Source organism: Mycetomoellerius zeteki, unplaced genomic scaffold (genome assembly GCF_001594055.1).
Source record: "Mycetomoellerius zeteki isolate Tzet28-1 unplaced genomic scaffold, Tzet1.0 scaffold25, whole genome shotgun sequence".
NCBI lineage: Eukaryota > Metazoa > Arthropoda > Insecta > Hymenoptera > Formicidae > Mycetomoellerius > Mycetomoellerius zeteki.
The window spans coordinates 50319-76958 of record NW_017257227.1 but is presented as its reverse complement, the minus strand read 5'-3'; the positions used below and the strand labels follow the sequence as shown (position 1 = coordinate 76958).

At 31.4% G+C, this 26640-nt stretch overlaps 1 protein-coding gene across 2 annotated transcripts; it reads left to right on the top strand.

Moving 5' to 3' along the window:
* The first annotated feature begins 6 nt into the window (after positions 1-6).
* KrT95D (phosphofurin acidic cluster sorting protein KrT95D) lies at positions 7-19567 on the top strand. 2 transcript variants are annotated; one of them, XM_018449899.1, is made up of 12 exons: positions 7-110; positions 4837-5140; positions 5368-5655; positions 5738-5837; positions 6061-6216; positions 12458-12562; positions 16344-16615; positions 17028-17233; positions 17534-17881; positions 17955-18352; positions 18490-18606; positions 18874-19567. In XM_018449899.1, exons 1-12 carry the CDS (start codon positions 7-9, stop codon positions 19002-19004), a joined length of 2529 nt encoding a protein of 842 aa, XP_018305401.1. In that variant the 3' UTR covers positions 19005-19567. The 2 variants fall into 2 exon arrangements, with proteins under 2 accessions (XP_018305401.1, XP_018305402.1); XM_018449900.1 differs by lacking the exon at positions 12458-12562.
* The last annotated feature ends 7073 nt before the right edge of the window (positions 19568-26640 follow it).

The following is a 26640-nucleotide window of genomic DNA, read 5'->3' as shown; positions in this document are numbered from 1 at the left end:
CTAAAAATGGCGGAGCGGACGAAGGTGACAGCCCCGGCCACCCGGCCTGTTCCTATGAAGTTGTTTGCCACCTGGGAGGTAGATCGTACTCCTCCGAATTGCATACCCAGGTAACGACACACAACGTATTTTCTTACGACTACTCCGGCATTGTTTGACTCGCGGCTCGTGGTTCGCTTAACTTCGTGGTTCTTCGACGTGATGGTGGACGCTGGTAAGTAACGTTTCTCCGACGAGAAACGTCTGCACGCCCTTTTTGTTTGACCCACCCTCTGCTTTGATCCATCGGGATTACAATTACCGTATTTACAAGTTGACGACCTACGAATGGACGGACGGGTTGCGTTCTTCGTAGTTGAGTCACAGCCGTCGCATCCACTATTACGACTCCGAAATTGCTGCTGCAACCATATCAACAGAATGCATCTGACAGATGCTCGAGTTCATCGCGTTCACGATGAATGAGAAAACTCCTACTTTTTGCATTCGTCGATGTTTTTCGTCTTTAATATTTTTTATATTTTTCACGATTTTACTTTTAACAGGAATGATAGAGTAGATCGATATTTATTGTTAATCTTGACGTTATGTCGACGAATGACACAATTATGATCGGAGAAATATCAATACGAAAAGTTAATATGAGAGACAAATTAGTTCCTACTATTTTTGTGAATACTATTAATATTAAGAGATACTAACGAGATGTTAACAATATATTATATAGAGAGAAATAATATGCACAATATATACCATATGAATATGTATATACAGGGTGTCCCATTTTAAATAATGCATTAAGATTTCTCGAAAATTATGGTAGATACGTAAAAGTGTTTCAAACAAAAGTTGTATGGTTCGGAGGAGGACGTAAGAAGGTACCAATGATTTGACCTTGGGTGGCGTCGCCAAGGCCAGATCAAGGTCACGTCGATCTTTTTAAATGAAACCCCCTATTTTTCATTACATTTTCTTGTAGCTTACCACGAGAGTTTCTCAAAACACTATAATAAAATATTTTAATTAAATCAATGTAAAATAAAAATCAATTTTACATCATAAATAAAGTGACCGTAAAAAAAGCCGGGCTTGAGTCACTATTCCAGCTTTTGTTACAGTCACTTTATTTATGATGTAAAATTGATTTTTATTTTTTATGAACATAAAAACAAAATAAAAGTAAATTAAATTGATAGATGAAACAGACATTCTCTCTCTCTCTCTCTCTCTCTCTCTCAATACTTTCTAATTGCGTCAAATAAATACATTTTAATAGACTAATTAGAAATAATGAATCGAAACGTGCATAGAAATTTCTTTTGTTTTAAATTTATCGTTATTATCTCAATTCATGATTTTGTCAATCTACTTTAATGAGGTAATATAATGTTCCAGTTAAATAAATATTCAAAAAAGAAATCAGACACGTGTACTTTGTAGTCGCGAGTCATACTAACAATAAGAAATGATATGAAAAAGTTATTTTGTAATCTTCAAAAAGTACGTATATAAATACAAACGTAGTTTTTCTATTGTGCGGTATATACGATTTATAGCGCGCGTTTTTCACTGGCAGATCTGATGCGCATTCAGTGCACTTTAAAGCCGTTGTACACAAATCAACATACCTAAAGATGTACATACGCGTTTAATAAAAATATAAAAACAAATTAAACCGCGAAATTTTCAATATATTGTATTTTATTGTGGTATTTGATAAAATATACATTGGATATTTTATTAATTGAGATATCTCACTTTTACATTCAGATTGGGTTAGTGTACAGCTTTAATGTGCACCGAAATGCGCACCAGTCAGTCTGTCAGTGAAAAACGCTATTAGTTACTACCACTATTCAAAATGCCTTATATCGTCGACAATAAGATCGTCGAGTTTGACTGAAAGTAGGATGTTCTTAAGCGAGAGAAAGATCAGACTATATCGGAGAGACTTTGTAAATTCTTATCTACTATCTATTTTCAATATCCATAACTTAAATTTTAAATGTCCGGTTGCCCGCACACGGTGTCTCGCGAAATATCACAGATGTTCCTTTTACTATAAATATCTTAATCGATTTGAGGAATCGATTGTAAAGTCGATTAGGTATATCGTGCCGCGCATATTAGTATGTATCTATATACGTATGCAACTAGCGAACCGCATTGGTATACGTATCGTGGTATAAGAATATAAGGTATTTCATTGCGCATAATGGCCGACAGACTAAATCAGGACAACCAATCAAATGTTTCTCCTAAATCAGAAGAACCAATCACAATTTTGTTCTAAATTTTGGATGACAAAATTGTGATTGGTTTAAAAGCAGCGGACGACTGCGCATCCTCGAGAATGAAATACGTACCTTGTACCATGATACATACGATGAAATGTAATTATTGTATTTTTGACTCTCAGTTATTGCCAAATCATGATGGCAGGCACGTGTTTGGCAAAAGTCGGCGGTTAATTCGACATAAATTCGAATGCACGACAGTCGCGACTATGAAATTAATGGCGTTGCCATTAATGGCTGCAGGTTACAATGGGTGCCTCCCAACAAGAGACACGCATGACACGGTGCATCATTACATCCTTGTTGTTCGCCAATGTTAAACCGGATCAGATCCGTCACTGTGTTCTACCGAGTCATTTGTTGGAAGATACCCAATGCTATCGATTTCCAACGAGTTCTTCTTTAAAAAGATTTTTCGAGACGCTTTGGAAATACGCGGAAACAAAATTCCGCAAATATAAATCTGACGGCGCAGCAGTCATAAGATATATGTATACATATGTACATGTGTAATAACATTCGATATAATACTTAATTATGCAAAAATTTCTAACGCTTGATCTACGTTTAAATTTAACGATTATGTCGATTATATTTTCAATTGCGATCGCAGGTCGATAGAGGTGTCCCACACTTATATTCGTATAATGTTCGAGCAATTTCGTTACTTTTGATCGATTATCCGCAAGTGTGTGTTTGTCGAGAATACTTTTTGATCTTTATTATTTAGATTATTTAGAATAATCGACACTACCACTATTATTATCTACATATTATACATATATATCTACATATTATGATGACCTTGGCATAATGACATTGGCATATGTATTTTTCTGCTGTATTTTAATACACGAATATTATTTGATTTAGAAATATGAATATTCGTATGTGATTGGGATAATTAGAAACAATTTCCAATAAAACGCACGTACTGTATAAATGATGTAACTCCTTTAAATACTGCTAACACAAAAGATTAAATTGAAATTTACGTATTTTCCACAAATCGTTCACGTAATCGTATTATCGCAAATGGAATGGTCGTCGTGCGCATGTAAAATAAATGCGCGCTCGAATGATAACGATGCCACCTGTAGTTTCTGCTCTTTGCGGCTATATTTAGTATTCGCGCCCCCCAACGCCTCCGGAAACTCTCTTCATAAATAACGATAATCATCCTTCTGCCCCACTGTTATTGTGTAATAAGGGTTTCGTCGGCGATGTTTCCACTTGGTATAGGCTCGATCGCGCGTATCAAGATGTAAATTATGTACGAAGGGAGCTCGAACGGAGTAAGGGCCTATACCTTATATTGCAGGTCATAAAAGAAAATTTGTTCCATTACCAAGGATTACAACTTTGTCAAGTTTCAGCAGTTATATTTATATTTTATTTTTCCATGTACCTACTCTCCGTCAGAATTCAAATGTTTGTCGCACGTACTTATCGAATAATTTTTCTATTTTGTCGAAGAATACTGTTATTAGTATATATGTATATTTAGCTTATTTCCTACCAAAATTCTCCACTAATCTCCTAGAAATAGAAATTAGCTCTGGCTAGATTTCTTCTAGCAAAATCTCCTGAACTTATAATAAAAAAATTCATTTAATTGATTTTATAGTGATAAGCGTGCTCGAAAATAAGCGTGATCGTCAGAATTTTTTGAAAGAATTCCATTTAATGGCTTTTTTTTATTTTATATATATATATCTCTATAAAAGCCACAAAATTGACAATGTCGTATGTTTTTCACATGTAGAAATCTCTTTGACCAGAGGTAGTCCAAATGTCACATACCTATACTTGACAGCATTAGTAATTACTTCGCCTACTTTAAACCGATGTAGCGCGACGATAAACAGGATAGATGATAACTCATGATGCAACCAATCTTTTTGGTCTCTTTGTGAATTATCTATTAAATTTTGTTGCATATACGTTTTGCACAATGTATGATGAATACACAAAAAAGAAATTTGCAGATTTTAAATCAATATTTACTCTAATAGTACTAACGAAATATTTACTAAATGTAAACATATATTTATTCGATTTAAACACAACTGTTTTATTTTGAATAAATATTTATTTATTATAAATAAGTATCTCGTTAGTACTATTCGAGTAAATATTTATTTAAAATCCGCAATTTTATTTTCAGTGTATGTACGGTCGATTCTTGTCTTTCGAAAGACCTCATAGACGCCTCGATTGCCACGCTAATCGTTCCCTCCAATAGAAATTATATTGATGGACATTATATCCATTTAAATCTCCATAGCTTTCCAAAATGCGTGTTCTCGGTCAATAGTCTCGACCAATAGATATTGGTCATTACATTTGTCTTTGTTTAACTTTAGGATACGTAAACATTGTCTTTGTAAGTTCTACTAGTTATTATACTCGTATTACTGAATATATTTTCGATGAGATTTCTTCTAGGCAATCTTTGGATCAAACTCGGATCAAACCTTAAAATATCCTTAAGTCTTAAATCTTTAAATATCTCACTTTAGTTTCGCTTTATTTTTAGGCTGTGTTCCTTGATTTTAACTCGATTAGTGATACTTCGACCGCTCGGATCAGACCTAGCATCTATCAGCATCGCGGTCAAGATGCAGAGCTCCAAGAGAACCTTGCGGTCCAATGAGATGGCTATACCGACTGGCGGCATACTCGACACGGAACTGGAATTGCAATTTGCACTTCAGTATCCACATTTTCTCAAGAGAGATGGCAACAAACTTCTGATATTATTGCAGAGACGAAAACGATACAAAAATCGTACGATGCTCGGATACAAGACTCTCGCAGAGGGAATTGTTAACATGGCGCAAGTAAGCCTGGAATTTCACTTTTTCCACCGAAAAGAAAATTATTTATTTTTCGCTCAAAGCTGTAGTATAATTACAATAATAATAGGTACTGTCATATCATAATAATGAAATAACTCTCTATCAAGATTATAATATTACAGAAAATATTTTCTGAAAAAGCTGGAGATGCATTGTCTCGATGTTGCATCGGTATTAAATTTCTTCACAACGATAATCACTTTTTACAGGTGCTGCAGAAACAAATGGATGTCGAGTTGGAACTCATATCAGACAAGGCGGAAAAATACGGTGGTCACTCGGTCCCACTGGCACGTGTGAACGTTGTCGCTCTGAGTTCCCAGCCGGTTGATCATGATAAAAGACTGACAAATGATCCCAACGAGAGACTCTGTCCGGAATTTAGTGACGAGGAGGAGGAGTTTAGCTCGGAGGGCGAGGCAGAGGGTAGCGATAGCGAGCCTACGTTGGAGGTACACAGGCGAAAGAGTCGCGGGAAGATTCCAACGAATGCCAGGGTGTGCGCAATATTTCCATGCGGCTTAAGGTTTCTGATTCTCATTGCTTTCTATTGAATTCTAATGTTATTGTGTTTTACAGCAAAGAAATTTAAAGCAAAAGTTTATAGCTCTTCTAAAGCGATTTAGAGTATCTGAGGAGCTGGAGCACGATCAAGAGGAGATTGGACAAAAACTTTCAGGTATATGTAAAAAATACTGTATGAACGAAAATCTGCAAGAAAAAGTAACATGATAGATGTGAAACTAATGGATTAATATTAGTTAATATTAATAAGAGTTTTTCTTAAAACTTTTTACATGTTAAATGCAATTTGGAATTAACATTAAATAAATGTTAATTAGAATAAAATAATTTCTAAAGCAAAAAAAACTTATTTAAATGTTTCCGCAATTTTGTTAAAGGCGGCGATATGGAGATAGAAGAATTGTTCAACGAATTAGAAGATTTATCAGACAGTGGGCCAGAATTGGATACCATGTCTGTTAGTAGTACACCGAAGCCATCGCTAAGACCTTTTTTCAGCTCTAGTCGATCTCTTCTCGCACCACCTCACTCCGGTAAGTCATTGCATAATCTGATCGTTCGCGTATTCTGATAAAATGTGTGACATATGTGTAATACGCAAGATATTTTATCGATATTTGAAACTAGCTCATTGTGCTGACGTTGCAATGTAATATTTAAGTAACAGACATATTAAAGGCTGGCGTTTAAACAAATGTTGGTACCATTAAATCATATACATATAACGCTATACCGGCTATACGGTAAGGAAGATACATTGCATTTCAAACTCATCGTATTCTGGCTTTCGCTCCAGGCTATTATTACATTCGTTAAATAATCACTTTTCGCAGTTAAACGTATTAGAATTTCCACACATACGTTTTTTGTTTAAATTTATGCCTTCAATCGTCCTTCTCTCTCATGCATATTTTTGAAAAATAAACATTACTAACTTGCGCACTTGCGTGTCAAACAGAATGAAAAAAGAAACGAAGAGAAATAAATTTCTTATTATCGCACTTGCGTGTCATTTGATAACATAATAAGAAATTTTTTTTTATAAATAGATCTTTAGAGAGCTATAGTCTTTTCTTTATATATGATATATCTTATAATTGGATACGAGCTATAACAGTTATGCTTACTTTTGATGTAAAAAGAAAAATATAATAATATAAGAAACTCGTTTTTTATATCGCGTACTTTTAATGGCGAATAGTAAATGAGACTGAATTTTAAGATTAATGTACGTCTTTCGTATTAATCTTCGCACGTAAAAACATTTTGAAAATAATGATAATCTCTCTATATAGAAATTACAATTACTATATAAAAATTATTCTGTTTCATATTATATATTATATTAATATATCATGCTTGAAAAGAGAGATTTTAACAATTCCATAAAAATGTGAACAATTTGTAACTGCCAAAGGTGTATTTATTATTCACGATTCGATTATGCTGTTGATGTCTTGGCGAAGTAGCATGATTGTTGCAATCCGAATACTCCTTTTACAGGTTCGTCCAAAGTTTTCAACGTTTTAAAACAGACTATTGAATATAAAACTTTTGAATTAAAAATATGTAATTTGTATATGCATATGAAAATTAACACACGTAATAATGTGTTGATATTCGAACATATCAATATAATACATACGTTATGCGCGCGCTCTCTCTCTCTCTCTCTCTCTCTCTCTCTCTCTCTCTCTCTCTCTCTCTCTCTCCTCCCTCCCCCTTCTCTTAATATATACAGTGAGTACAAAAAGTATTCGTATAGAGAAAATATTTTTTTGAAAAACTTTATTCTTAAGAAGTAAATATTATTCAGCGAGAAATGAGTCATCGAATTGATATCGAATCGATATAGATACGATGATTTCAACACCAATTTGATGTTGATTCGACGTTTAATTGACGATCATTTCTTGTTGGGTAATTAACAGTTTATTCATAAAGAATAAAATAGACTGTTTCTTAAAATTATATATACCAAAAAGATGTGTTAATTATCAAGAAAATATATCATCTGAAAAATAAGTGAAAATGAAAAATTGTATTGTTTGGATGCTCAAAAAGTATTCGAAAAATTTGACTTTTAAAATCAGGAATACATGCGAAGCTCGTTCGTTTATGTTAAAATAGAATGTATTCATTGTATAAAATTGCTAATTAATGTTTTATTGATAATTTTCCATAAATAAAACTTTTTTTATAACAAATTTCCTTGTACGAATACTTTTTGCTCTCACTGTATATGGGGCATATTCCACGCTAAATCGACGACCTTCGTCACCGACTCCTGTTGATTTTTTTACTGATTTTTTAATATATATTCCTCATTAAAATATGTTTTCAGTTATTTTTTTTTTAGATTTTCGTCTTCTGTTTAAATTCTTGAAAAACAAAAAATAACCACATGAAATTGTTCAGCTTCAAATTCTCTATTAGGAAAAAAATATGAAAAAAAACTACAAGTTTTTATTTCTACTCGAAAAATCCGATTGAAATAAATAAAGTCGATTTTCATCAAGATCGACATTTTTAATTCTTATAAAAAAATTCTCCAATATTATATATATACAGGGTGTTTCCAAATTAAATGGCAAAACTTCGGGAGCGTGTAGAGGAGTAAAAAACTAAGAAAAAAAGTCCTATAGACATATGCTCCTTTTTGCTTTGTTTCGCAGGAAATCACGAAAAAAGAAAAAAATATATTTAATTTATTATTTTAATTATTTTATTTATAAACTTTTTAATGAAGATTTTGTTCGAAATGTGCACCTCTTGCAGCAATACAAGCATTGCATCTGTCAAACACGGCTCTTGTAGCAGCCAGGCACTGTTCTTGCGATATTCTGTTCGCTGCAGCTACGATACGATTTCTCAAATGTTGCTCTGATTGAATAGGCGAAGAATAAACTTCTTGCTTCAGAGTACCCCATGCATAGAAATCTAATGGCGTTAAGTCGGGCGAACGAGTTGCCCAATGTACTGCTCCTCCACGTCCAATCCATCGTTGTGGGAATTTTCTATCTAACCAGGTTCTAGCGACTCTGCTGTAATGAGCAGGGCATCCATCTAATTGAAACCACATTTCAGTACGTTGTTGTAATGGGATGTTTTCTAAATAGTCAGAAAATTCATTCTCCAAGAAATTTAGAAAACGGTCCCCATTTAATCTTGCAGGTAAAAAAAACGGTCCCACTAAAACGTCGTTCCAAATTCCAAGCCAGACATTAACAGAAAACTCTTGCTGAAATTTGTATTCTCTAACAGACCTGGGATTTTGATGAGCCCATAATTCCTTTGATTAATTATTCCACCTCTGGTAAATGTTGCCTCATCTGACCACATTATTTTAGATGGAAATAAAATATCATTGTGGCATGTCTGAAGGTACCAGTTACAAAAGTTCAATCTGTTCCAATGATCTTGAGGTAATAAATTTTGCACTTTTTGAATGTGGTAGGGATAGCGATTATCTCCTTTTACAGTTCGCCAAATTGTTTGTGGTGACACTCCCAATACAGCCGACGCATACTGTTAAAGGCTTTCAAAGAGCGACTGACAAATTCATAACAGAAAGTGGAAAATGTAATCAAATATGTCGGTGCTAGATATGGCAAGAAATGTAAACATTTTTTTTCGATTTCTCTGAAACGGAGCAGAAACGAGCATATGTCTATAGGACTTTTTTTCTTAGTTTTTTACTCCTCTACACGCTCCCGAAGTTTTGCCATTTAATTTGGAAACACCCTGTATATATTAATAAAAACGAAGAATTTAAGCCGTATTTGATTATGGTCAAAATTTTCGTTCCATTTAAAAAAATTTTTCAAAATATTAAATCTATTATTTAATGTTAGTAAATTTTTAATCTGCTGATGAGTCATATAAATCATATTATTTTATAACGATATTAGAGAATATATTTTTAATTTCACAATTATTTAGGGAATAAAGATTTAATAAGGATATTATTTGAATAAAATAATGTCTTTTAGAATATGTGAAGAAATTTATTAATAAAGATCATTTTTTTATATAAAGATCATTTCCATAACGGATCATTTTTATTTTTCACTTTTTTTCTCACTTTTGTATGTTCTATAATCCAAAGAGTTTGAAAATTTTTTTTACAATAAACGTACCATTTTTTTTTTTTTTTTTTTGAGGAATAATACTATTAACTTTTTGAGTCTCGGGTACAGACTTTGCTCTTTCAAATCGAGTTGCAAAATATTCCTCTCTCTCTCTCTTTGCTAAGTTATATTCTTCTGTTAATGAGAACTTTACTACGATATTGGCAAATTCATTGGATCTGACGCCCACTCGAACAGTTCACGTGGAGTAGTTATCTGACGATCAGATGGGCATTGAAATCTTGCATGAATAGCCATTTTTTTATATGTGTTTTCCAAAATTATCAATAAATTTGTAAGGACTATTTCGAATGATCCTGCTAAGATATACTACTATTTTTCTGATGGTGCTCCCCAACAATTCAAAAATTTTAAGAACTTTGCAAATATCTATTATCATGAAGAAGACTTTGGAATGCCAGCTGAATGGCATTTTTTTGCCGCGGCGCATAACAAGGGTCCATGTGACGGAATAGGTGATACGGTAAAAAAAATGGCTATTCGTTGCAAGCCTTTAACGCCCATCTGATCGCCAGATAACTACTCCACATGAACTGTTCGAGTGGGCGTCAGATCCAATGAGTTTGTTGTCAATTTGACAGGATATAGTTAAATTACAATGTCAAATTAGGCCTGTTCTTTTTGGCTGAACTTTTGCATCAGTTTATCTTTCTTCCTTTTCTCTCCAGGAGGAAAGAAGAGGAAGAAAGATGAACTGGTGCAAAAGTTCAGCCAAAAAGAACAGGCCTTATAACTTAGCAAAGGAATATTTTGCGACTCGATTTGAAAGAGCAAAGTCTGTACCTGAAACTCAAAAAGTTAATAGTATTATTCCTAAAAAAAAGTTACGTTTATTGTACAAAAAATTTTCAAATTTCACTCTTTGGATTATAGAGCATACAAGAGTGAAAAAAAAAAGTGAAAAATAAAAATGATCCGTTATGGAAATCATCTTTATATAAAATCTTTATATAAAAATGATCTTTATTAATAAATTTCTTCACATATTCTAAAAGACGTTATTCAAATAATATTCTTATTAAATCTTTATTCCTTAAATAATTATGAAATTAAAAATATATTCTCTAATATTGTTATCAAATAACATGATTTATGTAACTCATCAGCAGATTAAAAATCTAGTAATATTAAATAATGATTTAATATTTTGAAAAATTAAAAAAAGTGGAACGAAAATTTTAACCATAATCAAATACAACTTAAATTCTTTGTATTTTTACTAAGGCTGTGTTCCGTTTCACGCATGATGCGCATGATGCATCTTTTATCTTTGTTATTCACCGAATGTTAAACAAGGATAAATGATGCATTATGCACATCATGCATGAAACGGAAAGCAGCCTAAGAATATTGGAGAATGTTTTTATAAAAAATTAATGAAATTATTGAAAGTGTTGATCTTGTGGAAAATCGACTTTGTTTATTTCAATCAGATTTTTCGAGTAGAAACAAAAACTTGTAGTTTTTTTCATATTTTTTCCCAACAGACAATTCCAAGACGAGCAATTTAATGTGGTTACTTTTTGTTTTTCAATAATTTAAACAGAAATTATGTTCAACTGAACGTTCACGGAGTATAATAAATTGAAAATATTAAAAAATTCATATCTAAGAAACTAATGGAGATAAAAATCTAAATAATAACTGAATATATATTTTAATACGAGAAATATGTTAAAAAATCAGTAAAAAAATCGGCTTGGGTCGATGACAAAGGCCGTCGATTTGGCGTGGCCCCGTATATATTCTGTGTAAATTATTTACAAAATAATACATATATAATTTACTACATGATATATTGGATTTGTTGCTAAATGCCAACTAAACGCTTTTTGAAAATTTTGGTTGAACACTCGTTAAAAAATACTAATAGTTATTATATCGTGTTTTATTAAACACTATATAACAAGCCATCTATTTATAATTATTGAAAAGGCGAAATTTATCCGTACTTTATCGTTTACTAAGATCCGTTTTATGACAGGTAGGATGCTGATATTTAAATCCTATAGAAAGAGAACTTTGGGTTCTCTTGATTTTGTTTTATTAATGCAGAATGGTATATTTCTTTTAGCTAAACGCGAGGAATTGCAAAACTTTTGATTTTTAAAAGTGCATAAGTTTTTTAAAAGTGCATAAACATAATTATATAGAATTTCTTTCATTAAATTTGTTATGGGAGAAGTGAGGAAATTGAATGGAAAACTATTATATTATTTATGTTGAGCAAAGACTCCTAGTCTCTCATTGCTGCCATTGGATTATGATGTTAGAAGTGAAAAATCTTATAAATCTTTTTTTGACTATAACATATTGAAATAAATTAATTTTTTGCATATCTCATTTTATATTAAATGAAATAGATTTATAAAATATGATGTAGAATTTTTGTATTTGTAGATTATCAGATAGTTGTACACTATAACTGTTACATCTTGATTAACTTAAATTTATGAGTTTTTGCTTTCAATGTCATAATTCGATATGCCCTAGAAGCGCTAATATCGTCATTGTCTAAGGATAAGAGCCTTAAAAATTCCATAGCTTACTCAGATTCAGATCTTCTAAGTGAAAGTCTGGTGGGTGGGTTGGCTTTGCACTGTTGCATGTTACGATTCGATAGTAGTAACCAACGAGGCTACTGGAATTATCTCAGCGACTACCACGTGTCAACAGCTCGCGGGTCAGCCAACTAAAGAGAAACACCGTATCGGACATACAACTCCGGGTATGTAAATATCAATCAGTCCTGAAGTCCCTATGAAGACCGAATAGTTGGAATATTTTAAGGATTCCGCTTCTTATTAAACAGCACGTATTTTGCGTTTAAATATAGCATGCGATGTAAAAGAGACATATATATATATATATATATTTGAAGATGATATAATAGAATCCGCTAATGTTTCTTGAAGTGATATCTAATTTGATCTTTTGTCCTCCATGGTACAGTCAGTATGAATTAATACAAAAAACTTCAGGATTAAACAAGCAATTTGTTAAAAAAATTATATATTATATTTATAATGATGGCCCTGGTGAAATTTTTTCTCAGAATTTTTCATATAATTTTTCAGAATTTCTATATAATTTTATAACAGAAAATCTACATCTTTTCTCAGAAAATCTACATCGTTTCTCAAAATTTTTCATATATGTTAATTATGAAATATCGTAAGATTTCTAAGACTTTTTGTAAGAATAATTTTTGATGAAACACTATAAAATCTAAAAAACTAAAAAATATTTTTTTAATATTATAGGATGAGAAATCTCAGAATATTTCAGGATTCACATGTATGAAAAATTCTGAGAGGAAATGTAAACTTTCTGAATATTTCTAAGTACTTCTGAAAAATGTTCCAATTCGTATAAAAATTATAAGAAAAATTTTCACCAGGGGGATTTCAAGGAAATATTGAAAAAAATCCAGTGACAATAATTTTGTAGATTGGAGAAGAAACTCCAGCGCATGAATGACCTTGCTAATCAACAGAAGTTAGGTGTTTCAATCACATTTGGTAATTAAGTGGCTTCGCGATTTACACTTATTCAAGCAATCTGTAATATATATATAATTTTATGTATACAGAGTATCCAAAAAGTTCCGGGACACCAGAATATCATGGAAATTATAAGTATTACAGAAACGTGTTTCAGAAAAGTTGTAGGATTCAAAAAGAACTATTTACTGATCACATCCGTTTGACCTTGGGTGGCATCGCCAAGGTCAGATCAAGGTCACATCAATTTTTTTAAATGGAACACTCCATTTTTCATTGCATATTCTTTGGTTGTTTCACTTACTTTCATTTCTACGTAAAAATCGCGACGATACTGTAACTTTCAAGCATCATAACTCGAATAGTACTTCATAAAGAAATATTTTATTATAGTGTTTTGGAAAGTTCTTGAGATGTGCTATAAAAATATGCAATGAAAAATGGAGTGTTCCATTTAAAAAAATTGATGTGACCTTGACCTGACCTTGGCGATACCACCCAAGGTCAAACGGATGTGATCAGTAAACAGATCTTTTTGTACTCTACAACTTTTGTCTGAAACACTTTTCTGTAATACTTATACTTGCCATGATATTCAGGTGTCCCGGAACTTTTTGGACACTCTGTATATATAAATTATACGTTAACTTTTCCCTTTGCAATAATGCAACGTATCATTTTAACGTAGCCAAATGCAAGAATAATCGAAGTGGCACGTTACTTTCGTTTCTCTCACTTGTTCAAATAAATCAAATGCCTCTATATCTATTCCTTCTCTTTTTTTCCTCTTCCTCTTTCTCTCTAATATATGTACATATATGTGTATTTATAACTTAGTTCCTTAATTTTGTGTATCTTCTATTATTCTTACATTCCTTTCTAAAATATTTTTTCATTAAAAAGATACAAATATGTATCAATGTATCAATGTATATAAATTGCGGTGAAAAAATAAATTTATGTTGACATTTTGAATTTTCTTGCAGTTATTCGTATTATATAATTTTTTCCGAGTACTTTCCATTTAAGAGAATTCATTGTAGTGTATATGTATTTATAATGTACGAGCCTGTTTCCCCTTTACATACGCTGTGTGTCTATTTGCGGCTTCTTGTATGCAATCTTGTTAGACTTCGATCTGTGGTACTGGCCTGTATCTCTCTATCTACTCGTATACGTACGTATTCTTTACTCTATCAATCTTATAGTCATGTATCCTGCTTTCCAATAACGTTGCAACTTGCACATCATCTCACGAATTCACCTCTCTTTGGCATTTGCAATAATATTTGTAATAAATGCTACGATTGTAATTTCGATAAGTTCGTCTTTATGGTTTGTAACTTGACACGGGTAATCGTTATTTATCGCAAAGACTAGGTATCATATAGTATACATTTTACAATAAGAACTAGCATTTTGAAATTGACATTTCCAAATCGAATACGTCAAATCTAGATACTTGTAAATTCAAAGCTGCGTCTAACAGTTATAAATGTTTAATATATATGCAAAGTTAAATAATAATAATTTTGATGAATTAGTAGACAGATACAATTTGTTCGATTTGAAAATGCAAAAATTTCAAACATACATGATACCTAGTGTATGTTTCAGGTAATTTTGATATTAGCACATTAGTTGTGCTTTCCTTCACTTTACACTTGTCCTGTTTGAATACTTATACAGAGTTTTACAAAACCACCGATGTTCCACATCCGATTATAAAACTGAAAAAAATTTTTTAATATTTTTAACATTAATATATTCATAATTCTTACGTTTTGTCGACTGAAAATTAACTAACTTTGATATTTATACCGAATAGGGGACCCTCCCTCCCTCCTATGACCTTGATCTTAACATATACATATTAGGTGCATTCAAGTGGGTGCATCCAGAAATGACGACCGCTTACCGAGAGCTCAGTGAGCTCTTGCATCTGATTGGCATATTCCGTTAGAACTAAAAATATAGACGAAACAGATATAAGAGCTCACTGAGCGCTCAGTGAGTGGTTGTAGCACTGAATGCACCTATTGTCAAGGTCATGACCCTGAGTAACCTCCAATAAGTTTTAGCCATCGCTCGTCCTTCATTAAAAATTTAACAAAAGAAGTTTGAAAAATGATGTCTCTTCTCTAATATATAAAACAGAAATTTTCCGCTTTGAAGTATATTTTACAACTTTCCACGCGAAGCAACTCCCATCCCACCCCACTTCCCTCCTGCTTAGGGGCGCACGACTTTCACGCGAAGCGACTTGCGACTTTCGAAGTCTTGTTGGAGATCACTCAGGATCACGACTTCGGAAGTCGCTTCGTGTGAAAGTCGTGTGCCCCTAAGCAGGGGGGAGGTGGAGTGAGAGTCGGTTCGCATGGAAAGTTGTATTCCTTGAATTCGTTCACCTCATACCTACCTCTCTCTGTCTAAAATTATTTGACTCTTCATATAAAGCAGGGAAATAATTGCTAACTTTGACTGTTAATAACTTTTTAATGAAGGACGAGCGACGATTTAAAACCTGTCGGAGGTTACTTATAGCGTTTTCGAATGGAGATTGAACTTAACCCTAGGTCGGATCGATGACGTCACATGCTTTACTTTGATTTCTGATTGGACGATTATGATACTTTCGGGTCAAACATGGGTTAACCGAACCGGGTCGGGTTCAAACCCACTCCACTCGGAAACGCTATTAGGGTCATGACCTTGACAATATATGTCAAGGTCAAGATCATAGGAGGGGGGGGGGGGTTCCCTATTCTGTATAATTATCAAAAATATATTTTAATACAGTATGTGTAATAAACTATTCATTGAATACTCTATATAATTTTAATTTAAAGCTTCTTTACCAACACATTTGATATTACGTACGTTAAATAAAGAAGAAACTTCTAAAATATGTACCAGTGATTTTGAAGCATTTTGTATACTATTGTAATTGTAATGACATTTTAGGTTGCGTGTATCCTTATAGACAGTAACGAAATCTCATTGCAGAACGTGGAGTGGACAGACAGAGCGATGACAGTTCTCGAAGAGCTGACAGCGATTCTCATCCTGAAAATTGGACAGATCACGAGGCAAATGATCCACCGAACTATGTATCAGGCTCTCCCCCAAAATCAACGGAGCAGTCTAATAAGAGCGAAGGCTCCGAGAGAAGAAGTAGACTCTTTGCACGTGATAGAGGAACGCCTGGCAGTAATAAATCCAAGAAACACAGTTTAAGCGTCGATCTAAAACCCTCGGCTGATTTAAATAACACAGAGGTAATTGTGGATAATATTAATACGTCATTTATCTCTGTTACTCTGCGTGAATCATCTATACTTAATCCTTAAACACCTTTTCAATATGGCATATCCTATTTTCTTTTTTTAATACTTTTTTCATTATTTATAATTTTTTTATTAATAAAGATATTTGCTTGATACTGTTATTTCTTTACTATCTGATGATTCGATTGAAAAAAAATTATAACATGTTCATTTTTATGGGAGTTATAGGAAATTGAATTGGATTGAATATATCACTAATGTTTTGTTCTTATAATGTGACGTTTAAGAGTTAATGTCTTTTATTTTTGGTCTAGGAATTAATGGTGCCAAATATATTCTTGTTTAAAATATTTAACATTATATTTCGAATGTTATATTTCAAAATTATATTTATTAATTTCAGCCGAGAAAAGCTTTAATCGAACAACTAAGTCGAGTATTACCAGATGATAGTTTACCAGAGGCTGTGTCGTTGATATCCATAGCAGATCCTGGTGGTGCTGTACTTGCTGCAAAACTTCAAGAAAGAAATCATAAAGTTCTGACAACCGCCTCTCCGGCTGACATTCGTGCAACATTTACATGTTTGGTCACGCGAATACAAAAATTGTAATTATCATATCTCTTAATTTCTTAATTCGTATTCTTCAATTCATCTCTTTATTACAAAATGTGGGTTTTTTAATTAACTCTCTTTAAAATCATTGAAACAAAGCGTTTCATCTATTCTAAGATTTTTCCCTCAGTCTCTTCTATTTTTATATTAACTACATATACACAAAATAAAAACATCGTTGCGCGTCTTCCTCATTTAAAAGAGATTATTTTTAAGAAAAGAATGTAAAAAGAAGATTTACATATATATATATATATATATACTAATTAATAATTATAGATCTTTATGTTCAGTTGCAACAGTTCCGCAAAGCCACCGGCACCCATAAAGGTTATTATTGCTGGCGGAGATAGTTTTATAAACGCAGTTCTCCGTCATTATGTCGACTTGTTGAGCTTCAGACCACCAGACTGGCAAAACTACATGAAATTCTTAGTGGTCCCACTCGGTTCAAACACGTTAACGCGATATCTTAGTTCTATTGATGTCAAGTATTCAAAGCTTTTTGGAGATGAATGGAAGGAGCTTTTAGAAAGAGAAGGTGGAGGATCGAGTGAATGCGCGGCACGAGTATCGGAATATCTGGCCACAGCAAATACGATTCTACTACTACCCATAGCAGAAGCTATGGTTACATATAGGTAAGCGATATAAATTTTTTTTTAAACGATTCTATGAACAGGCATATTAGAAAAAGATTGATTATATTCGTAGAGAAACAGACGACAGTAGCCAAATCTTTATTCCCTTTATAAATGACGTTCGTGTGGGTTGCCCAGACAGTAGTTCTTCCACATCTGTTGACCTGGAAGAGAGCAATGTTAGTATGTCCGGTTCTCCACCTTCCTTACCTCCTCCAAGTTTGCCTGTTCCAACTCCCGGAAAGTTGACACCACCTAGTAGTCCTAACGTGGGCCAACCAGCAAGGGAAGGATGGGAACCAGTGGAGCTACAGCTGGATTATTGGAGTAAACAGATTCAAGGTGAAAAGGGAAAAAGTACATTACGTCAAGCTTTCAGAGCGTTGCATGTGCAAAGACTTCCCTCATTAGGCGACGTTCCAGGACATCACTTGTCTATGAATTTCACGACAAAAGAGAAAAAACAGAAAAGTAAGAACAAAATTAAACCATATTTTTACTTTTAGAAAAAATACGATTAATTATAATTAAAAAATTTAAATATATAATAAACATATATATATATATATATATAAGATCAACTTCAAAAGAAAATTGTCCTCTTTCAGTAATGAGATTAGGTAAAAAAAAGGAAAAAGAGAAAGAAAACGAGCCAAAAAGTCAGTCGGTGGATGGAGTGACACGCCTCATATGTTCTGCGAAAACTCACAACATTCCATTAAGAGGTAAAATTCTTTTATTATATAAATTTTTATAATTTTATTATAGATTATACAAATTTTAAATATACATTAATGCAATATATAATATAAAGTGAAATAGAAGATTTAAATGTCGCAAAACTTATCTTTTTCTTTTATTATTATTATTATTATTATTGCTTTGATTAATCAATAATTTGAAATTCACATTAACAATTGCATTGATCAAAATAGCGATATTATCTGGAGATACGGTAGTGTCTCTGCGCTAAGACATGGTTTTTATTACAGTGAGTATTGACGGTACCGAATGGTATGGTGTAAAATTCTTCCAACTATCGGCGCAATGGCAAACGCACATTAAGACGTTTCCAATAGCATTATTGGAATATAATCCGCAACAACAAACTTCGACTACGTAAATTTCTGTTATTACAATCAAGGCTTCTAGCGATTTATGTATTCTGCACCATCATTGATAAGAATAATATTTGACTCGTTTTATACGCAAACCCGATAGCCATCAACTTCTTAAGACTGCCCAGTAAGAATTAAAATTTAGAATGCTATGAATTCTCATACTCGAAATGCCCATTGCATTCATTCCATTATTTAATAATAGCGATGAAAATATATAAAAATGTTGGGATATCCTTATATTATATTATAAAAAAAGTTGCGTGTGATAAGCATATATTGTTCACAAACGATTTATGCAACATATCCACAACAGACTTGGAAAGTTATATATATGTTATAAAATATAATCTGTATACGCGCGCGCAACTTTTATAGAAATTTCTCAATAAGTATATAATTTTATCTCACCAATATATGAGATTACTCACCAATATGATATAAGTTACACATATTCGTTCACGACATATCACAATTAGAAACGAGAATTTTATTTGTATGGGATTTTGCTGGTTATGGGAATGCTGTTACTGAAATTATCTGTTTACCACATATTTATGGAAACATCTCGCTGCTCTAATTCAATCAATACTGAAATATCTTAAATATTAGGATTTAGATATATCGCAAATTTAAGTTTTATTTAATGTAAATGTAGTTTAAAAAATGATATCTTTTATTACCTTATATATTATCTTCGCGCGTTTATTTAATACTAATGTTTACTAATTCAATAATTATTAATTTGTACGAATTACCAGAATCCGAAATAATCTAAATCTTATTGTTCAAAAATATTTCAGTATTGTGTTAAAGAAATGATGTTTAATATTATTGTTTTTTTTTTTTTTTAATATAATATTTTTATCGTCCTTAAATGAAGGACAATTCCATTGTAAACTCCATACTATTTTTTATTTAAATTATATACATAATACATATGTATTATTTATATATAACAAATGTATGAATCATACAATCTGTTACAATTTTTGATTGACGGTAAAATATTCTAAGTTTAAAAAATTGTTTTTGATAAATATTAAAATTAATATTAATTTTGATTAATAATATTAAAATATATATATATGAGTCTATAAATTTTGTGATACCATTTTTTAAAAACAACTTGAATGTAATATCCTCTCTTGCAGTTATATTGATCTGTCCTATTAAAATTTTTTTTTTTAAGAATTTTTTTAGTGTTTGAGTATTGAAATAATGATTTATAATAGATTATATGACTCATCCTGTATATATGTATACATGTATATCATTTTATTACAAATTCCGGATTTCGGTATTTGCAAAATAAAAGTTAGAGATTCTACTGTTATATAGAATGCTACTAATGATGATTCTCTTTACTTTTCAAGACTGGTGACTATAGTCACATTGAATTATAACATCAGAAATGAAAGCTCTATAAATATGACTTTTAGACAAACGATTTTATTTGATTACAACTACCAGCTAACAACTATTTACTCTAAATAAAATGTAGAGTATGAAACTTAAAACAATTTTGCAATAAAATGCACTTGCAAAAATAGAAGATGAAAGAACTGTTATAATAGTGCATATCTCTTTCGAAAAAGAAATGCTCGAAATCTGAAATTTGAAGTGGAACTTACTGTATATACATGTTTAAACAATAAGAAATATGCAGACATCAGGGAATGGAAGTAACTCGTTACTTGTAACGAAGTTACAGTTACAAGTTACTTTTTGGGTAACTTTACTAATAACTGCGTTATTTTTTCTTTTTGGTAACTGTAACGGTAACTTATTGTTAGTTACATTTTTTTGGTAACAGTAACGAATTTTACAGCTACTTTTATAGTTACTTAGTACACAATTGGATAGAGATGTAAAAAAAACGGTATTTTTAACTTCGGAGAAAAGTATCAAGTAAAAAAACTAGTTTTTTTTACTCTAAATAACGGTATTTTTGACCAAATTACATAAAATTCATGAAAAAACCAGTTATTTCAATATAATTATTGGAACAACAGATATTTTATACATTTAAAAGCTAAATAAGTGATATTATTAATACAGATAATACTTTATAAGCATAATAGATACTGTTTTGTTGCATATTGGTTATAATTGTACTCTATATTTTAATTATTTTAATACAATCCCAATATAATATTGATTCAAGCATAGTCAATTAGAGATTCGATGAACGTTGTCTCACTAATTTAAAATTAGAATATGTATAATTACAATCACAGTATATGACAAAAACAGTGTCAATTAGTTTAGTAAAGTATTATTTGTATTAATAATACAAGTATGGAACACTTACTTGACTTTTAAAATTGAAGTACAGTATAAAATGTCATTCAAATACATAATAGTGAAAGGTAAGGTATATTTATCGGCCCGTATTCAGAACGCGCTTTTATCTCTGAAATTCTATAATATGCGTGACGTAAAGTATAGTATGTTAGCGCGCTAACATCGTTGTAAGCGCGTTCTGAATACGGGCCATCGACATTATACTATATTATAGATATAGTCATCTACATTATACTATATTAATCATTATGCGAGGTCTACAATAGAAGTCGTAGAAAATTAACCAATCACAGTCTAATATGAGAAGAATAATCGACTGTGATTGGTCAATTTTCTACGACTTAAGGCTCTACGACCGCTACGACTTCTAATTGTAGATCCCGCATCATACTATATTTTAACTTTGTAACTATTTTCACACAGAAATCTTACGGATAAGTGCAAAAACTAAATTCTGGAACAATAGTATAGCGTTGGAATCGTGAAATGTTAAAAAAATATCTGACTAAAAAAAACTGTCAAAGCCGAAGGAAAAAAACCATTATTTTCCGAGTTTTTTACCCTAAAATTTTAGAATTTTTCCGTCGTTTACATTTCTACGATTGGACATAGTTCGATTAGACAAATAGCCACTCATAGCACTTGAGACTAGAAAGCCCCCAAACATTCGTCTGCTATGATTGGTGGTCGTCGATTTTAAAAAAGTAACGAAAAGTTACTTTTTCAAGTAACGGTAACTGTAATGAGTTACTTTTAAAAATCGTTTTTACCAGGGTTGGGAAGTAACTATAGTTACTTGTAACTAAGTTACAGTTACATTTACTTTTTTTCAGTAACTGTAACTTAACTTAGTTCCTTTTTTCCATCTATAACTGTAACTCTTAACTTAGTTATATTTTTTCCAATAACTAGTAACTAATTTAACAGTTACTTTTACAGTTACTTTACATTTTAAACTTATTTGTCAATTTAACGTGACTGATTAAAATCTGAATACTGATTAAGGCTACGGTCCACTTGATGCTGCAAATGCTTCGAAATATTTTTTGATTAATCAGTTTGTAAAATTCTTTCTTTCGATTGGTCAATCAAATGCTTTGAAGCATTTGTAGTGCTAAGGGTGCGTTCCACTTAACATCCTCGCGTGTATTATTTCATTGTTTAATATCTATAAGGCCGGAATCAGACTATGCATTGAAGATTGAGGTTGAAGATTGAAATTTGACCAATATTCCGGCCTAACAACAAGGATAAAATGATACCAGCATTGTAGACGTAAGTGGAACACACCCTGTATTTTGAAACGCAGCCCAGAGAGAGTATTTTATTATTTCGTCCGTTATTTGAATTATCTCGCGTATATTCCCGCGAAATTAAAGGAATTTTTAAATAAAATTGTATTGTAAACATAAATTATTTTTTTCTTTAATAGCCCTAATAATATCGATGTCACTCATATTGTTCTGTCATGATAACAGAAAAGTAACTGAAAAGTACTTTACTTTTTTAGTAAACTGTAATTGTAACGAGTTAATTTTTAGTCTCAGTAACTTGGAACTGTAACTAGTTACTTTTGAAAGAAAAAAACTATAACTGTAACTAGTTAATTTTACAAAGTAATTTTCCCAACCCTGCTAATAACTGTAACTAGTTACTTTTTCTACTCTGTAACGAGTGACCGCACGAGGTGCGGTCCTATGATGCGGAATTGGCGCAATGAGAAATTGGCGGAACGTTCGTGATTGGTTTAGAAAAGACATATCGGCGAAGCGCAATTGACAGAATGCTTGCGATTGGACGGACATCGTTCCGCCAATTCCGCATTACGTTCCGTACCATGGGACCGCGCCATAACTGTAACCTGTTACTTTTAAATAATAACTTTCCATTCCCTGGTAGATATTATGCGTTATTACTGAAGAAGTCTGTGATGCAGGCAAACATTTTTTTCAATGCACAGAATCTAATATATATGTGCGATGTACTGTCCATTTGAAAATTTAACGGAAAATGGATATACAGAAAATATGAGGATAATATGAATTATGTAAATATAATATATTCATAAAAGTATTCATTGGTTATATATAACAATGTTTTGTCATTTAGTTTTCCGAGATACTTTGTACTATTTGATAAAGTTTTTGATCTGAAGTTAAAGGAAATATTCTGCTTTTAAAAATATGTCATTTAAATATATACTTTTACTCTTAATTCATATATTTTTCTCATTAACTTGTATTAGCGTATCAGTTTTTTTTTTATGTAAATTCTATTTTTCTATAAATGCGTACGATTGTGATTTCTCTGTGAAAAATTAAGATAAATTAACTAAGAATATTTATATATAGTTATACAGCTTTTTTAATCTTATTCTATAAGAGCTGAAAATTCTTCCTTTTACTCAAACGATCTATAAAGTATTATTTTTTCTTTTATATCTATTCTCTTATATTTGGAATAATCATATCAGAAAGGTGTTTGAATATTTTAAATTTTTGAGACTAATGCTATCGTCAGAAAGCAAATGAAAATTTTCTTTAACTCTTTCAGGAAAAATTTCATGATTGAACTAATGTGTAACGATGTGATAAAATATGTACTAATTAATATAAAATTGTTAAAAGTGTTAATTTACAATATGTTTAATTTAGCTAGTAGCACATAAATATTTTTCTATAATTAGTAGACATTTGAAAAATTCTACAAAAATTACTATTTTGAAATATCTGAGCCAGCGTCTCTCTGATTTGAACGTGAAATCTTTTGGTCTTCAAAATCAAAAGATCAACTATAATTTTTTTAATGAAATGATATTATGTTTATTTCACTCAAACCTATATTGTAGGTATATTATTGTCTTCTGAAAGTGTTAAGAAAAAGTATTATTAATGTAAACATAATCCTAATCAGCTTTTTTATTTCTTTCTTCTTTCATTTGATAAAAGGAGTGACAGTAGTATAGATAAAATTCTGTTTCTGGCGACGTAGTTGACTGTCGCTTTGACTGCCTAATGCCAAATTAAAAGAAAAAAAATGCCTACTCGATTTGTTTCCAAATGTATAAAAAGGAAAAAATACTCTTTAACAGCATCTTCTAATAGTGCGATTAAAAATAATGGCACTGATGATGATTATGTCTTGCCAAAGTATATAAACTAACAATAAAATATCTCCATTTGTGCTCCTCTTTTTGCTAGTCCGTAATTAATGCGTATCGAGTGATATAAGTAGTCGTACATTTTACATCTTTTATGCCTGATGACAAACAATACGTTCATCGAGTATCAAAAATTAATTCCTGATATATCGAAAATGATATATTAAGTAACGTGTGGCCATAACAACATAGTCTTTGATGAAAAACTTGTAGCAGCTATTGATAATTACAATAAATGATACGCGATATTAATGAAATTCATCTCAATGAACGAACTATACTTTTCATTTAAAAAAAAATAAAAGTGAAGAAACTCATATATTGCGAATACATGAGTGTATCACGTGTATCAAATACACAATGAAAATAATACCTTGTTTCATGCTAGAACGAAGCAATTAAATCTCCTATATATAAAGTTATACGTATCCTGAAGTTTTCGACAAAACATCGTAAATTTGAATCTTTTCTTGTCTGTTGCTTTAGTGCTGCGTGTAATGTCTTTGTGTTGTGTTTTTCTCATTTAATCGCGCTGTATGCGTGTCCATTTAATCTCTTATAACTTGTAAGCATTTTCTCCAAAAAGATGCTAAATCTCAACTTACTATCTGTTAATGCATCCAGTCTGTATAAAGAATACACAACAAACAAATATTCGCGAAAGAGATAGATAAATTAAAGAAATTAAATTAGATCGAAGAGAGATGAATCTTCGAAATCGAGAATATAATATCAAACTCAATATAATATCAAACTCAATTCTCTCGTTGTTTTTTTTCTCAAAATCTGTAAGTTTAAGGCAAAAATGTTTCAGACAAAAGTTTTATGGTTTCAAGGGGAAAAGAAGTTGGTGACTTTGGTTAACCTTGAGAAGATGTCCTTAAAGTCAGGTCAAGGTTACCTAAAAATTTTTTAATGGAACCCCTCATTTTTTATTGCATATTTTTATAGCTGTTTTCGAAAACTTTTGAAAACACTATAATAAAGTTCATTTTCATTAAGTACTAATTAAAAAAATTTTTAATGTAAACTTGGTATTTATGTTACAATAAGTCTGCAAAAATTGAAGAATTTTTACTTCAATATTTGCAAAGTCACTGTAACATAAATGCCAAGATTAAAATATTAAATACTTTTATATTTTCTTCTAATTTTAAGATTGCGGTTTGGACTACTTTCATTATGATTCACTCATACGTAATACTGAATTTTTATGATAAATACTGAATTTTTATGAATAATTCGTCATTTAAATGTTCAATGATTTTCACTGTAATCTTAATGATTCAGACTGAATTGTTAATGAAATTTGAATGAAATAATACTGAAAGTGGGTCAATTGATAGAGATTTCAGTATGAAATTCAGTAAATTTCGGTAATATTTCATCATTTTTCATTACAATTTCAGTAATGTTTTCATCATTATTCGTTATAATTCAGGAAAAAATTTCCATCAGGATTCCATTTAAAAAATTTTAGGTAACCTTGACCTGACCTTAAGGACATCTTCTCAAGGTTAACCAAGGTCACCAACTTCTTTCTCCCTTGAAACCATAAAACTTTTGTCTGAAACATTTTTATCTTAATGTCTTAATGAACTTACATGAGAATATCGACTGGCTACATTAAAATGGTCCACCCTGGGTATATACATGTAGGTTAAATATGTAGAGAAAAAGATTATCTATTTTAGTTTTCTGCTTTCTATAAGCGTTTTGTGCTTCCGAATTTCGTAAATGCGATACCAAAGATACATTAGAGAGTAATCGAGCCTTAGTTACAAACTTCTGTACTCAAAGAATAGTATGGTTTCGTTTTTATATATGAATCATAGTAGTTCCTCTATTATTTCATATTATTATTCAATGATTTTTTCCATTTACTTTATATATGTATATAATCATTTTTTTGTGTAACACTCGATTGACTTGTATCATTTTTATGTACAAAGATATTTTTACTCTTTAAGTAATGTAAGATATAAGGATAGCAGTAACCTGCTGACGGTTCAGTTGTACAATTTATTTATTGAAGCATAATTTTCACACAGAAGATGCTGTCATTCTCTATCACGCATAGTATAATAATATTTTTATAAAAAGAAATCGACTCGAAATTAATTATACAAAGAACCAGTTTAAAGAAAGTGTGTTTTGTGAAGGATGTATCAAGT

Excerpts from the sequence above, each read along its gene's own strand:
- KrT95D (XM_018449899.1), top strand. The coding sequence starts at position 7 with ATGGCGGAGCGGACGAAGGTGACAGCCCCGGCCACCCGGCCTGTTCCT. Across the intron at positions 111-4,836 it reads CCTCCGAATTGCATACCCAG|GCTGTGTTCCTTGATTTTAA; the intron begins GTAACGACACAC and ends CTTTATTTTTAG. Across the intron at positions 6,217-12,457 it reads TCTCGCACCACCTCACTCCG|TAGTAACCAACGAGGCTACT; the intron begins GTAAGTCATTGC and ends ACGATTCGATAG.